General features: G+C 44.2%; 1 protein-coding gene across 1 annotated transcript; it reads right to left on the reverse strand.

The window, feature by feature from the left end:
• Positions 1-208: 208 nt before the first annotated feature.
• Positions 209-4575, reverse strand: LOC136496423 (glycerol kinase-like). Its single transcript, XM_066492090.1, has 4 exons — positions 4210-4575; positions 2885-3106; positions 1845-2811; positions 209-636 (listed from the first exon to the last, which is right to left on the reverse strand). Exons 1-4 carry the CDS (start codon positions 4347-4349, stop codon positions 394-396), a joined length of 1572 nt encoding a protein of 523 aa, XP_066348187.1. The 5' UTR covers positions 4350-4575; the 3' UTR covers positions 209-393.
• Positions 4576-13048: the final 8473 nt, after the last annotated feature.

Consider the following 13048-nt stretch of genomic DNA (forward strand, 5'->3'; position numbering starts at 1 on the left):
TTGTATGAGAGCATATCTCTCTTCCCTCGTATATCCAGACCACAAATTTTAGCTCTATTGCGAACTTCAATGGACTGTCATCTGTATCATGTGAAATTTTGTGGAAAGAAAAAAAAATGGCGAATTTTTCAAGATGAAAGATCCGCATCACTAGTTGTGGCAACTCATGCAAAAAACCATTCGGGTGGTCTATGGAAGCACACATAAATATTCCAGGAAAAAACACTTCCTGCTGAAAATTTGAGGATATTCCTGTACTCACTTTTGTAAAGATCGTGATGTTACATATAAATAACAAGTAGTTAAGAATAGTCCCAGCGAAGACCAATTTATTCACTTGCAGCTTCCAAAAACAGATACAGCAACGATAAGAGGAGCGCTGACAAGATAAATTTACAGAGAAAGATCAGCCAAATCGAATGATCTTGAAACCGCCTTGTACCATGAATCTGCTCTCTTCTTCCTGTGCGCCTCATCCAGTTTCGGGCAGAAGACTGTTGTGTTCTCCTTATGCAAACCTGCAAATACCTGCTCCTTCGTCCAGACTCCTGCAGCTAACCCAGCAGCATATGCAGCTCCAAGGGCTGTGGTCTCTATATCAGCGGGTCTGACAACAGGGCTGCCTAATAAATCCGCCTGCAGGTAGGAAGTAACCAAGCTATCGTCAGTCATCCAAAGCAAACTTCAAAAACTTGGTTTTTTTACAATTGCTAAGAAAATAGATGAGAAAGATCTGTGTCAGGTAAGATCACAAAAAAGTTAAGAACACATATCGCTAAGCAACCAAACCTCCTTTTTTTGCATGATAGTCCACACTTATGTTCTGCTAATTGGGTGGTATTACTGGTGAGTATCAATTTGCAGATGAACTAGATATTCAAGGATGAAAACATAGTTTGGACTTCATACAACGTAAAAAGATTTTTGTACTACTTGAATCTGACAGTCTACTGCTGTCAGCATGCATAATTTGCCACACCAGATTGAACATTCCTTTTATTGAAGAAACTGTGTTCTGAGTTGATCTTAATAGGAGAGAGAAGCACGGGGAGCTATCGTCTAGAATTCTAAGACTTCGTCCATGTCCCACAAGCTAAAAGCACTAACTGAAAGCATGGAAGCCTTGGGCGCCGGCATGTTGCAAGTTTTTCACTTGGTTACTTCTACAAAATCATATTTGGACAGCAGTCCGGTTACAACAAAAAGGCTGGCCAGGTAACTATTTCTGCCCCATGTGTCAAAGAAACTAGAGACACCGTTGCACCTTTTTTGTGGAATGCCCATTTGCAAGAAGGGTATGGGAAAGGGTAGGATCCTGGACTTCATGCGAGAACCTGACCAACTGGTCATATCTGAACACGATTCATAATTGGTTCCAGGAAATGGCTGCCAATGGAAGCAAAGCAACACAGCCATTGGCCATTCTCGTCGTTTGGATTATTGGGAAAAAAAGAATGATAGGGTCTTCCAACGGAAAGAAAAGTCAGTGGACAAGGTTATCAGTGAGATACAAGATGAAGCCCGCTTATGGACCAGGGCAGTGCAAAACACCTATGTCCTTTTGTTGTCGATGTAGATCGTGAGTAGTTTTTTTTTTGTTTTATTTTATTTTTGGGCTCCACCTTAGCAGTCTGCTAAATTGGAATTTTAATTATGCATCTCTGCCGCATGTATCTCTTTCCTACTTATTAATTTATACAAGCCAGCAGGTTCCGGGTCTTTAAAAAAATGAAGCAAAAATAACATGTACTGAAAGCACGGTAGTAATTGATCACAAATTCAATTCCTAAAAGATATGAATAAGTGCTTGTATACGAGTAGAGAGAAGAGGTAATTTTCTTTACCTGGATCTGCATTAGAAGATTATTAACAGTAGCACCACCATCAACACGCAACAAGAACTCTCCTTCTGCGCTCTTTACTTCTCCTGCCTCTCCAGCATCCTTGTGCATGGAGCTGAGAACATCATTCACCTGAAAGCACATACTCTCAAGCACTGATCGAGCAATGTGCCCCTTATTTGTGAACCTTGTGATTCCAATGCAGATCCCCCTTGCATCATCCCTCCACCATGGTGCAAACAACCCATTAAATGCTGGCACAAAGTACACACCACCTGAATCTGGCACTGTTTCAGCCAACTTTTCAATTTCAGCTGCTGACTGAATGATTCCAAGGCTGTCCCTCAGCCACTGAACTGCTGCGCCTGCAATTGCAATGGACCCTTCAAGAGCATAGTTAGTGGGTGCAGTTGGGCCAAGCTTGTAAGCAATGGTGCTAAGAAGACCATGGGAGGATTGGGTAGGCTCTTCTCCTGTGTTAAGAAGGATGAAGGCACCAGTTCCATAGGTGCTTTTCGCTTCACCCTTCTGGCACAGCTGCCCAAGCATAGCAGCATGCTGATCTCCAAGACACCCTGAGATGGGGACACCTGCAAAGGGGAACTCTTTGGCGACCACACCAATTTTCTCTGAATTACTGATAATCTTTGGCAAAATCTCAAGAGGAACTCCCAACACATCAAGTGTTGGCTTATCCCAGTCAAGTGCCTTTAGATTCATAAGCATTGTACGAGATGCATTTGAGCAGTCCGTGACATGCTGCCCACCAGCAACACCTCCTGTAAGGTTCCAAATCAACCAGGTGTCGATTGTGCCAAATAAGGCGTCACCAGTCTTGACTGCATCCATGACAGCATCCACATTTTCCATCAACCATAATAATTTCAGAGCACTGAAATAGGTACTGATTGGCAGCCCACATGTCTCCACGAAGTGGGTTCTACCACCTGATAGCTCATTTTCCAATCTCCTGTATTGTTGAAGCATGATGAGAAGATTTGACGATATCAAATGTTAATAGAACGAGTTAAAAAGAAGATGACCTGCAAACAGGGCTTGTGCGAGCATCCATCCACACAATGGCATTATACAGTGGACGGCCAGTGGATTTACTCCACATAACAGTGGTTTCCCTCTGATTTGTGATCCCAATGGCCTTCAAACCAGCAACCACATTGTATTTACCATCTTTGGCTTTGCCAAGTGCCTCTTTCATACACACCTTAACAGTCTCTATAATCTCCATAGGATCATGCTCAACCCACCTTTTAGTTCACATAAACATAGAAAGAACAAAGTCAGAGACCATGATAACTGTCATCGCTTTAAACAGAAAGATGGGACTACAGCGGTTACAGTGACTCAAGCCAATTAGCATGAAACAGCATGACTAAGGCATAGTAGATTCTAAGTTCATATCCACATATAAATGGAAATACTGAAATAAAGAAAACATGTGAGATTCCTAACAAAGCTAGCAATTTACAGGTACAAACAATATATCAATGCTCAGAGTCAGATGATCGGCGATCCTGAAAGTTCATCATGATAGCTTGTGAAATAGCAGTACCATGATTAAAGCAAGTTAATTAGGTAGACATGCTTACTGAACATAGGGAAGGGAAATGAAACGGCAAAGCAAAAGTTGCCAATTGATGAGGCATCGAATTGATCTAGCAGAGAAAGACTTCACGCCTCATAGGGATCCTTTCAGTACTTTGTGGTGCTATGTTTTCCCCTAGAATAATACTCATTTTAGTAAATACTCCCTCCATTCCAAATTATAAGTTATTCCAAGAATCTTGGAGAGTCAAAGCATCTTAAGTTTGACTAAAATTATAAAAAAATTACAAAAAATTATGACATCAAATAGATATACTATGAAAATAATAATTGATGAAGAATCTAATGATATTTCGTTGGCACCATAAATGTTATTATCTTATCGTATAAATTTGGTCAAACTTGGTTTGACTCTCCAAGATTCTTGGAATGACTTATAATTTGGGATGGAGGGAGTATGATTCAATGATCATCTAAGTTTCTATTCAGAACAGAAAAAACACATGACCCTAGCTGTACATAGGAAAGTCCACTAATTTGCCAATTAAGTCACTAAAGTTAAGATAACTGGACAAAGCTGCAACTCACACAGATCTTACAGTTACTCCACTGAACTTTTCACAATTACGTCAAAGCATCAGAACAAACAAAAAACTGAGATCTTTAAATTAGCAACTCCCTAATTCCCTCCAAGTCAACCAACGGTCCAGAATTCGCACAGACCGCACCATAATCCTTGGAGCAAACAAACCCGCTACCCAACCGATCCCCAGCCCTAGAGAACACGAAGCCTGCCCACACTCACCCTGCCTCCGGGTAGTGCTGCTTGAACTCGAGCTGGTGCGAGGCGACGGGCTTGGCGTGGCGGTCGTAGACGATGAACCTGGTGCTGGTGGTGCCCTGGTCGATGGCCGCCACGTACACCTGCTCCCCTTCCCCCGCCATGATCCCTCTCGCCGGCACGAGATCGGCCGGGAGGAAGAGGGAGCAGCGACCAATGAAGTGGGAAGAGAGATGGGGTCAAACAAATCGGTGGCAGTTGGGAGGGAGCCGGGCTCCGGAGAGGCGGAGGGAGGGAGAGTTTATAGGCGACGACGGGTGGATCCGATTGGGACGGAGACGGACGGGGCGGGGTAGGGTAGGCGGGGAAGTCAATGGCCGTCGCGCTGTCTACACCTCTCTGCTCTTGCCTATCCGCTCCGCGCGTCTCGCGCTCGGCTCTGCGCCGGGACCGAGCCCTTGTTTAGTTCACCAGGCTTCCAACTTTGCACTGTATAAAAAGAAGATTATCCGTCACATTAAATTTATGATATATATATAGAGTACTAAATGTAGATAAAATAAAAAACTAAGGGTGCGTTTAGATCCAAAAAATTTTTGGATTTTGGCTCACTGTAGCATTTCGTTTGTATTTGGTAATTAGTGTCTAATTATGGACTAATTAGGTTCAAAAGTTTCGTCTCGCGATTTCTCGACCAACTGTGTAATTAGTTTTTTTTTTCGTCTACATTTAGTACTCCATGCATGTGCCGCAAGATTCGATGTGACAGTTACTATGCAAAATTTTTTGGCAACTAAACAGGGCCTAATTGCACAGTTTGGTTGAACTTTGCGAGACGAATCTTTTGAGCCTAATTAGTCAATCGGCCTGTTCGCTGATTGGTTTCTGGGCTGGTTTGGGCTGGCTGGTGCTGGTCTGTTGTGAGAGAAAAACACTGTTGACTGGCTAGTTTGAGCTAGCTGAAACTGACATACGAACTAGACTGAATAGTTTAGACAATAATTCACAAAGTACAAATAAAATTACTATAATTTTTGCTGTCACATCAAACAATGTATAAATACCGATTCCGGCCGAACTAAACAAGTAGACGGGATTTCTGGCGTCCGCGCCAAAAAGCTGGGATTTTTCTGAGGCCCCGCCAGCTGTGATTCGTTCGGCGACAAATCGTGCAGCGGGTGATCACATGACGCGGAGATTATTATCCTCCACGGCGGCCAAGGGCAAGTGCATTGGTATGGTCTCATACATACCACGTAATTACCGAGAGGACTTAAGAGGTAACGAATACAATAGAATCTCTTTTAAGTTAGTCTCGTAGTAATGCTAGAGTTCTTAATTTATAGATATAACAATGAAATGTTTGTGAGTTGTATGACAACAACTACTTATATAATAGTTAAGTTCTCTCAGACGGTCTCCAACAGCTCATGCAAAGAGCGACGCAAACTCAAAATAGGTCATGCACAGTGTTTTAGCTGAAGAAAATCGGCTCCAATAGAAGACGCAAACAGAACATGCATTTTGGGTACGATGCAAACCGGGACGCTTATTTGCATCGTCTTTCTCCAAAACGCAAAGTCTTCGGAGCCCGTAGTGGTGGGCCCGTAGGAGGCATCGGGGTAGAGCAGTGGTGGGTGCCAGGCGAGGCTGCGCGTGGGGGCGTGGCCAGCTCGACGAGGCGAGCTCACAGTGAGAGCACCTCCGGAGCCGCCGGCCTTGGCTACCTCGCCGGATCTAGGACCGCTCCCCCGCCACCGGTGATGAGCAGCGCCGCGTGGGAGCGGAGGTGCTCGCGCAGAGTTCGTGGGATCTCGCAGGGGAGGGAGCTCGCCGGCGAGGCGGGGAGAGAGACGGGCGGCTCGGCGCTCGGCGGGGAGGAGGGCAGGCGGAGCTCAGCGGGGAGGGACGCGGGTGGTGCTCGGGGGCTCTTCCTTTGCCTTCGCTGTTGGAGAAGGAAGGTTTTGGGTCGGTGATCCATTTGTTGTGCAGAACCCAAATCCTATAATGGGTCGTTGTTTTAGGTATCGGATGTTGGAGATAGTCTCATAATCCTAATTTTTAGCTCATGAGGTGATTGTTTTGCGAAACAACGACCTCTTTCTTTCTCACCTCTCTCTTTACTTCATGTCAGCAAAAAAAAATCCTACGTGACACTGTGTGGGATGGATTATGAGACGTGTAGCACTGTATCTGCCTAAGCTTTAGATTAGTTATCACTTATCAGTCCGTGTGTTGCTGTTGGAGAGGGGAGAGAAAATGGGCTGCTGAGTCCTGACGAATCTTATCTGGATAGAGACGAACCGAGGTCGCATCTCAGCGGCATCACGTGCATTGACGCCGAAACTATTCAAGGCCGTGCCAGTTGCTACGGCAGGACAGCGAGACGGGTGGGTGCACGAGACAGTCCGTGTCTCCATGGACTTCACTTGCCGCAACCTGCAATTGGAGTAGTGTTTGGATCATTGTTGTGACGATGATACCGTCATTTTCCAAAAGACAGAAAAAAAATGCAGAACGTGCTTCACTGTCGGCCTACTAATAAGCAGGCAGTCATTTTGTTTACTCCTCGGTCTACGAAAACATACAATTCTAGCACAGTGCCACGTTTTAGTATCTTAAATTTAACTAATTATAAATAAAAAATATTTATTTATGATATCAAATAAATATTATTAGATTAATTATAAAATAAATTTTTATAATAAATTAATTTAAAACCATAAATATAAATAATATTCACTATAAACTTAATCAAACGTAAACTATATTTTCTAGCAGGCAACCCATAGATGCATGTTTTCATGAACAAGGAGTACATCACACTCACACGGATATTTGCCTCATTGGTCCACAAGTCAACCTGCGGCCGTTGGTCCTGTTCGTTTCGCTGAAAAGCCAAACTGAAAAGTACCGTTTGCTAATTTATTGTGAAAGAAAAACACTATAATATAACTAATAAGCCAGGCTGGTGATCCTCGGTTCTGACGCCAAAGCTTTGTGACCTCCCGTTTCAAACTTTCTTGTATAGTTTTTGTACGTGCAGAAGAGATAAAAAAACAGGACGAATGCAGCAAAATTGGGTGGAAACACCACGGATAAACTGTTACGATACGGCCAAATTCCACCGAATCCTGCAAGAGTGCCGCAGGGTTAGCTCAGCTCGTGACGGAGACAGGCTGACAGCGCATTCGGCGACCTCTCCTGGTTTAAGTACAAGTGGCCTGTCCGGACTCCGGACAAACTACGTCAGTGCAAACGGTTGGGTATGGTCATGCAATAGGATAATAAGATGGAACCGGCAAAACCATCATATCTTCATCAACCACTTCCAGATGTTCGGTTGGTATTAAAACCGGTTGATAAATTGACTAAAGCTATTTTATTGTGAGAGAAAAATATTTAGATTCTAGCTGATAAGTTGACTGATAAGTTCAAGCGAACAGGCCGTTGTCTGACGGACGTTGTCTGATGTAGCCAATCGCACCAGATTGGCAGCGGAAAATTTACAGGCAAACTCCGTCGAGATTACGACGGCGATTAGTACGTAGTCCCCAAAAGGCCAAAACACAAGGCTTTCCCCCAAATAACCCGTCGCCAGTGGCGGAGCCAGAAGCTTTTACACAGTCTGTTCGTTTGGCTGTGGCTTGTCGTAAACGATCGTAAATTTTCAGTTGGAACAGTATTTTTCTCTCACACAAACCAGCCAACAGTACTTTTTCACGAACCAGCAACGATACGAACCAGCCAACCGAACAGGCTGACAAGCTCCGACGATTCTCATCAGGGAACTACTCAAATACTCCTCTTTCTAAAAAATGGCACAAATCTCAAAGCAAACTATCTAAATAAATATTTTTCTTAATTATTTTCTCCTTGGATCCCGCGTGGGCTGGGCTCCTCCAAGCCCGGCTCCATCCAGACCCAAGGTTGCCCCTTGTTCGGTGAGTGGGCGCCCGCTCGTTCGGCATCAAGGAGCGGAGCATTTCCGGCGATTGTCCTCATGCCCTAGCAGCTTGCGGACCGAGCAGACCGCAGCACTGCAGCACGTCCATTCCTTCCTGCTCCGATCTCGTTCATTCAGATTTCACTCTTTTCTTTTCCGCGTGCGGCGTAAAGCAACGGACCTGTGCCGGTGATTTTTCTCACATGGCAGCGCCTCCATCCCCCTCCTCGACAGGGGTGCCATTTGATTATTGGATAGGAGGTCCGGCGGCTCTTCCTGATGAAAGTACATCGATGGTTGTTGTCTGAGGATCGCCACTGCGATGGTTAACGTTGCGCCCTGAACGCCTCCGACGAGGCAACACCACCGCCGGACGTCCGGACCTCCTCGCTGGTTGCCAACATGTCAGCCTGTTCGCTTGTCATGGCTCGTCAACTAACCAACAATATTTTTCTCTCGTACCAAACCAGTCAGCAGTACTTTCAGTCATGACTTATAAATCAAATAAGTCCAGACGAACACGGCGATGAAACAAGACCGGAGAGGAAGGGGAGGAGGTGCCGCCGTTGGCTCGGCCGCCGGTCGCCGCTGCTCGTGAAGGGCCGTCGCCGTCTCCTTCAATGATGTAACGGAGCGGCACAGAATAAAGTGATTGTGACCTGTGAGAGATGATTTGGCTTTCATCAGGGGAATTTTTATTTATTTTTAACATTTTTTATAAACTAATTTTAAATTTAACATGATTTATTTTTTTTCAAATCCAACACTTTTTTGGTCGCGCCTATTTCCTCGACGACACGTACCCAGGAGATCGACCGATAGGAGCAACACGTAACCCAGACAAAAAAGTGTTAAAAATAAAAAAAAAATCCATCCGGGCTGGCCTCAGGACTGGGTTGGGCCCAAGCGTGACCCAGACAAAAAAAATGTTTAATTAGTTTAATGAGCTGCTTTGAGATCCGTGACACTTTTAGAGAGGAGTACCAGAGCCGTTCTCTTCTCTCATTATACAAAAATATTTTGCTATAAAATTACAGAATTCTATTTGGATCTTAAAAAAAATCAATTTAAACTTTGGCGAGGAGCCCGGCCGGCAGCCCCGAGTGGGCGGGCGGTGGCTCCGCCAGTGCCCGTCGCAGCCAAGGGGATCGGAATCATCGATGAACGAAGAGAACTGATGAGCACAGAGGGCGGTTGGGGTACTTGGTGAGAACAGCTACACCAAACTCTAATGGTGTGACTCTTAGGATCTTTTATTTGGTATTAATAAATAGTTATTAAAATCTCAATATTTGATCAATTACATGACAATATATATGTAGTAGCCCACATATGCACTGCATGCCAATTGCAATAATACGTACATACGAGCTGATATATACTTTTCCATGTCAATTCAAGCTGTTCAATACACTGGTAACTGGTTGGGGGCACGTTTGTCGACGTCGTCCGTATACGTAAATAAAATATAATATATCGTGCATATCATGGTACAGTACTTTATTTACCCACTTTATTGCTGGAAACAGTAGTGAAAAGGAAATCTCTCATACAAACAGCTAGCAAGAGGCCGGTAGTGGTGGTAAGTTTATCAAATCGTACAAAATCATCGTGTATATATATCCAGACCACGCACAATGCATGCATATATGTTAATCAATCAACCTGATCCGATACCGAACCAAAAAAGGACATACGGTCTGGGTGTGACTAGACTGGCGTCGGTGCCACATATTGTATATGACTAACACGTATCTTTTTTTTTCTTTTTGATAAAAGCACATATGCATGTTTGGGTTAAGCAATGTACGTGTGTGCATATGTACATACGTCTTTTCAGAATAAGTTATATAGGAAATAATTGATCAACCAAATTAAATGACCACACATGTGTGAACACCAGACGTGCAGTAACTTTTCGTAATTCCATGCAACGGAATCAACCCAAACATGCGCTAAAGCGCTGCCATGCATGATCGAATCAGTAGCTTTGCCTTAACGGTTAACAATCATAAGTAGCTTTTCTTTTTATTAGTCACTAGTCCATCACACGCGCCGGCAAATGACCTAATTAAGGCGTAGGAAAAAATCTGTTTAATCTTTGCATAGAAACAATATTAGGAGTTCAATGTAGATATTTCATGCACAGAAAATCAAAAGCTTTGTCACTTCCTTGTCAGTATTTACAAACAAACCAACTAAAAATACGTACGTAGGTAGGAGTTTACCAATCTGACAGCAGACGACACCGTTGTCTTCATAGGGCATGTGGATCAGTTTCTAACATCATCATCATATCAACCTGCCAGGAATAATAATAGATTGAAGGACGTCATGTGTTAATCAGCATATCATGAATAAATTCTTATAAGTTATGGGACATTGTATTTTGTTGCTTCCTAATCTATTAGCCACACAGAAGGTAATGCAATCCCAAAACCTCATACAACTCCCATAGAAATAACCCCTAATAAATATACTCTAAATAATTTGGTTTGAGAAATAAGCATTAATAAATGATATTTTCATATTGGGCAATATGTCAGTTTGGTGGGACAACTTTTAGGTTGTATTTATGGCTAAGATAAATATAAATACTTAGAGCACTCAAATACTGATTACTCGACCCCCTCTCCCATTCCTTTTTTATTTGCACCTATTTTGTCACGTTCATATGCATATTGGGAAACATTAGAACTATAATCAAAGATTGAACATTAAGTACTTTGTCTACTATTTTGCTCATCATGGTTGCAGAACCTAAGTATAGTATATGTATGTTTTCATGTTGGTATAGAGACAAATCATATACCAAAATAATCCTAAGCCTACCTTTTTTTTCTTACGTCGGTACAGAGCAGCAGGTAGCTTGCAATGACCTGATTGATCTCCATTTTATGTTTTGAAAAGGTTAGCGACATATCACAGTAAGCATGAGAAAAAGAAGTAGTATTACTTTATACATAAATCAAAGGGGAGGGGGGTTAGGGAGAAAGCTGACCCTAAAGAGTAGAATCATCATTGTTATATATATATGTACCAACAACAATTTCGTATTCGTTAAAAAACATATAAAGCCCAGTAAGCGGGTATAGGTAAGAAATCAACATGAAAGAAGAGATGGTTTAACCAGCCCACACCCTACAGAACGGCAAGGAAATCACAGTGACCATGTCGATCGTTGAGAGAAAAGTTGCAAATGTTTACCTTGGTCTCACTTTCAGCTGGTTCAATTATGAGTATGGCAGAAACATGTCATGGAAATATAACTGCAACTACTATATAATTCAGAGGAAAGGGTGAGCTAAATAATAGTAATTCCTAGTGACATTTCTCTTTGCAAACTAACATGTTGTTTTAAAGGGCTGTAAAGTTTCTACTGGCACAACGAAGAAGGTCAGGTTTTTTCCCAATGAAGATAGGATTTTTAGAGGCTTCAGAAACATACCAATCATCATTTGTTCTTCAACTTGAAGCTTCAAGGCATGGTGACAACCGAGTTACTATCACAAATTGCATAATATAAATAATAGGGCATGGCCAGTACCTCACAAGAGAATGAACATCAGATCATATGTTTGAACAATGGGTACGTAATTTTTTCGTCACAGGCTCAAGAAGAAAAAATGGCAGGTGCCAAAACTTCAAAGTGGTGTACCTATGCAGAATATTACTGGAGTTGAACATCGCTGTGGCAATCGAAATGTACATATCAATTTGTGCTCTGTTGACAAGGGAACTAAGTGACCACCACTCTGGAAACGTGGTGAGGTAAGATGGCAAGAAGTAGTGATGAGAAGTACACTATCTGTTGTGGCCTCTGATGCAAATCGACCAACATTCAAAATGCCCAGGCACTCATATGGAGCTAAGCTGAGAGAGATTACATAACCTTTGTAGCAGTGATAGTGAGGTGGCAACTGGCAACTGGTGTTGTCCTCCCAGAGATGACCACAGAGAAGGCAAACATTGGAGCTGCAGGTATTATAGGTCAACCAATAGAACACGATTCATAGTCAACGTAGGGACAAATTAGAGAGATAAAAGCAAAATCACAAAATAAGATAAAACGGGAGCACCTGAGACTGGTCTGTACCAAACGCGGCACTATTGAGGCCCACCTGCACCGGGTGCGGCCACCATACGCAGCCACAGTGGGAGAAAGGGAGAGGGGGGAAGATGAGGACGAGCAATTTCCAGGCCATGCTTCTGCCCTGTGCCAGCAACGCCATGGTGGGGACCCACCCTCGGTCAGGGGAATGGCCGGCAAGCACATGCAGGTAGAGGTTGGTCGAGCACATGTAGAAGCGGAGGGAGGGGGCAGCACAGGGAAGCAGCGGCGGTGCACGTAGCTAGGGTTTGGTCGAGCACACGCGGAGCGGCAGGAAGGGGCAGCGGCGGCAGGTGGCTACCGGCATGGGCCTATCGTGCTGCTCCGTAGCTGAGGACGTCCACTGCCGTAGAGGCGGCCACCGTGGCGGCCCACGCGCGGCGCTACGCAGCAGGCCGGGCGCGGCGTCAGGCCAACAGCGTGGCGCGCGAGGAGGCGCAAACCTATGGGACGAAGCCTGCGTTGGGGTGGCAGCCACGGCGGCGTCCACGTGCGGGGGGCAGAGGGGCCAGCTCGGGAACGTGTGCCACCGTCCAACCGGCGCACCGGCCATCGGTGGAGCCCATGCAGGTGGATCTAGTGGCGATGGGGAGGCCTCACGCTGTGTGGTAGAACCGCCTAATCTAATGCCTTACAGGAGTGCTTGTCTTCTATTAGACACTAAGCACTCAAGGGAGAACACTAAATTACGCGGTTCCGTCGGACACACCCCAAGGAAGAACCCAAAAATCCACATTTTTGCCATCAGGATCACAAATGAGAGAATAAAGCTTACATTATTCTGAACCATTTCTTACACCACTTTT

The sequence above is a fragment of the Miscanthus floridulus genome, chromosome 12 (assembly GCF_019320115.1).
Source record: "Miscanthus floridulus cultivar M001 chromosome 12, ASM1932011v1, whole genome shotgun sequence".
NCBI lineage: Eukaryota > Viridiplantae > Streptophyta > Magnoliopsida > Poales > Poaceae > Miscanthus > Miscanthus floridulus.

What these genes read in the sequence shown, in the direction of transcription:
- LOC136496423 (XM_066492090.1), bottom strand. Translation starts at nt 4,349, where the DNA reads ATGGCGGGGGAAGGGGAGCAGGTGTACGTGGCGGCCATCGACCAGGGC. An exon ending in CAGCACTACCCGGAGGCAGG is followed by an intron (nt 3,107 to 4,209) that starts GTGAGTGTGGGC and finishes GTGAACTAAAAG; the next exon opens with GTGGGTTGAGCATGATCCTA. An exon ending in ATCTTCTAATGCAGATCCAG is followed by an intron (nt 637 to 1,844) that starts GTAAAGAAAATT and finishes TCCTACCTGCAG; the next exon opens with GCGGATTTATTAGGCAGCCC.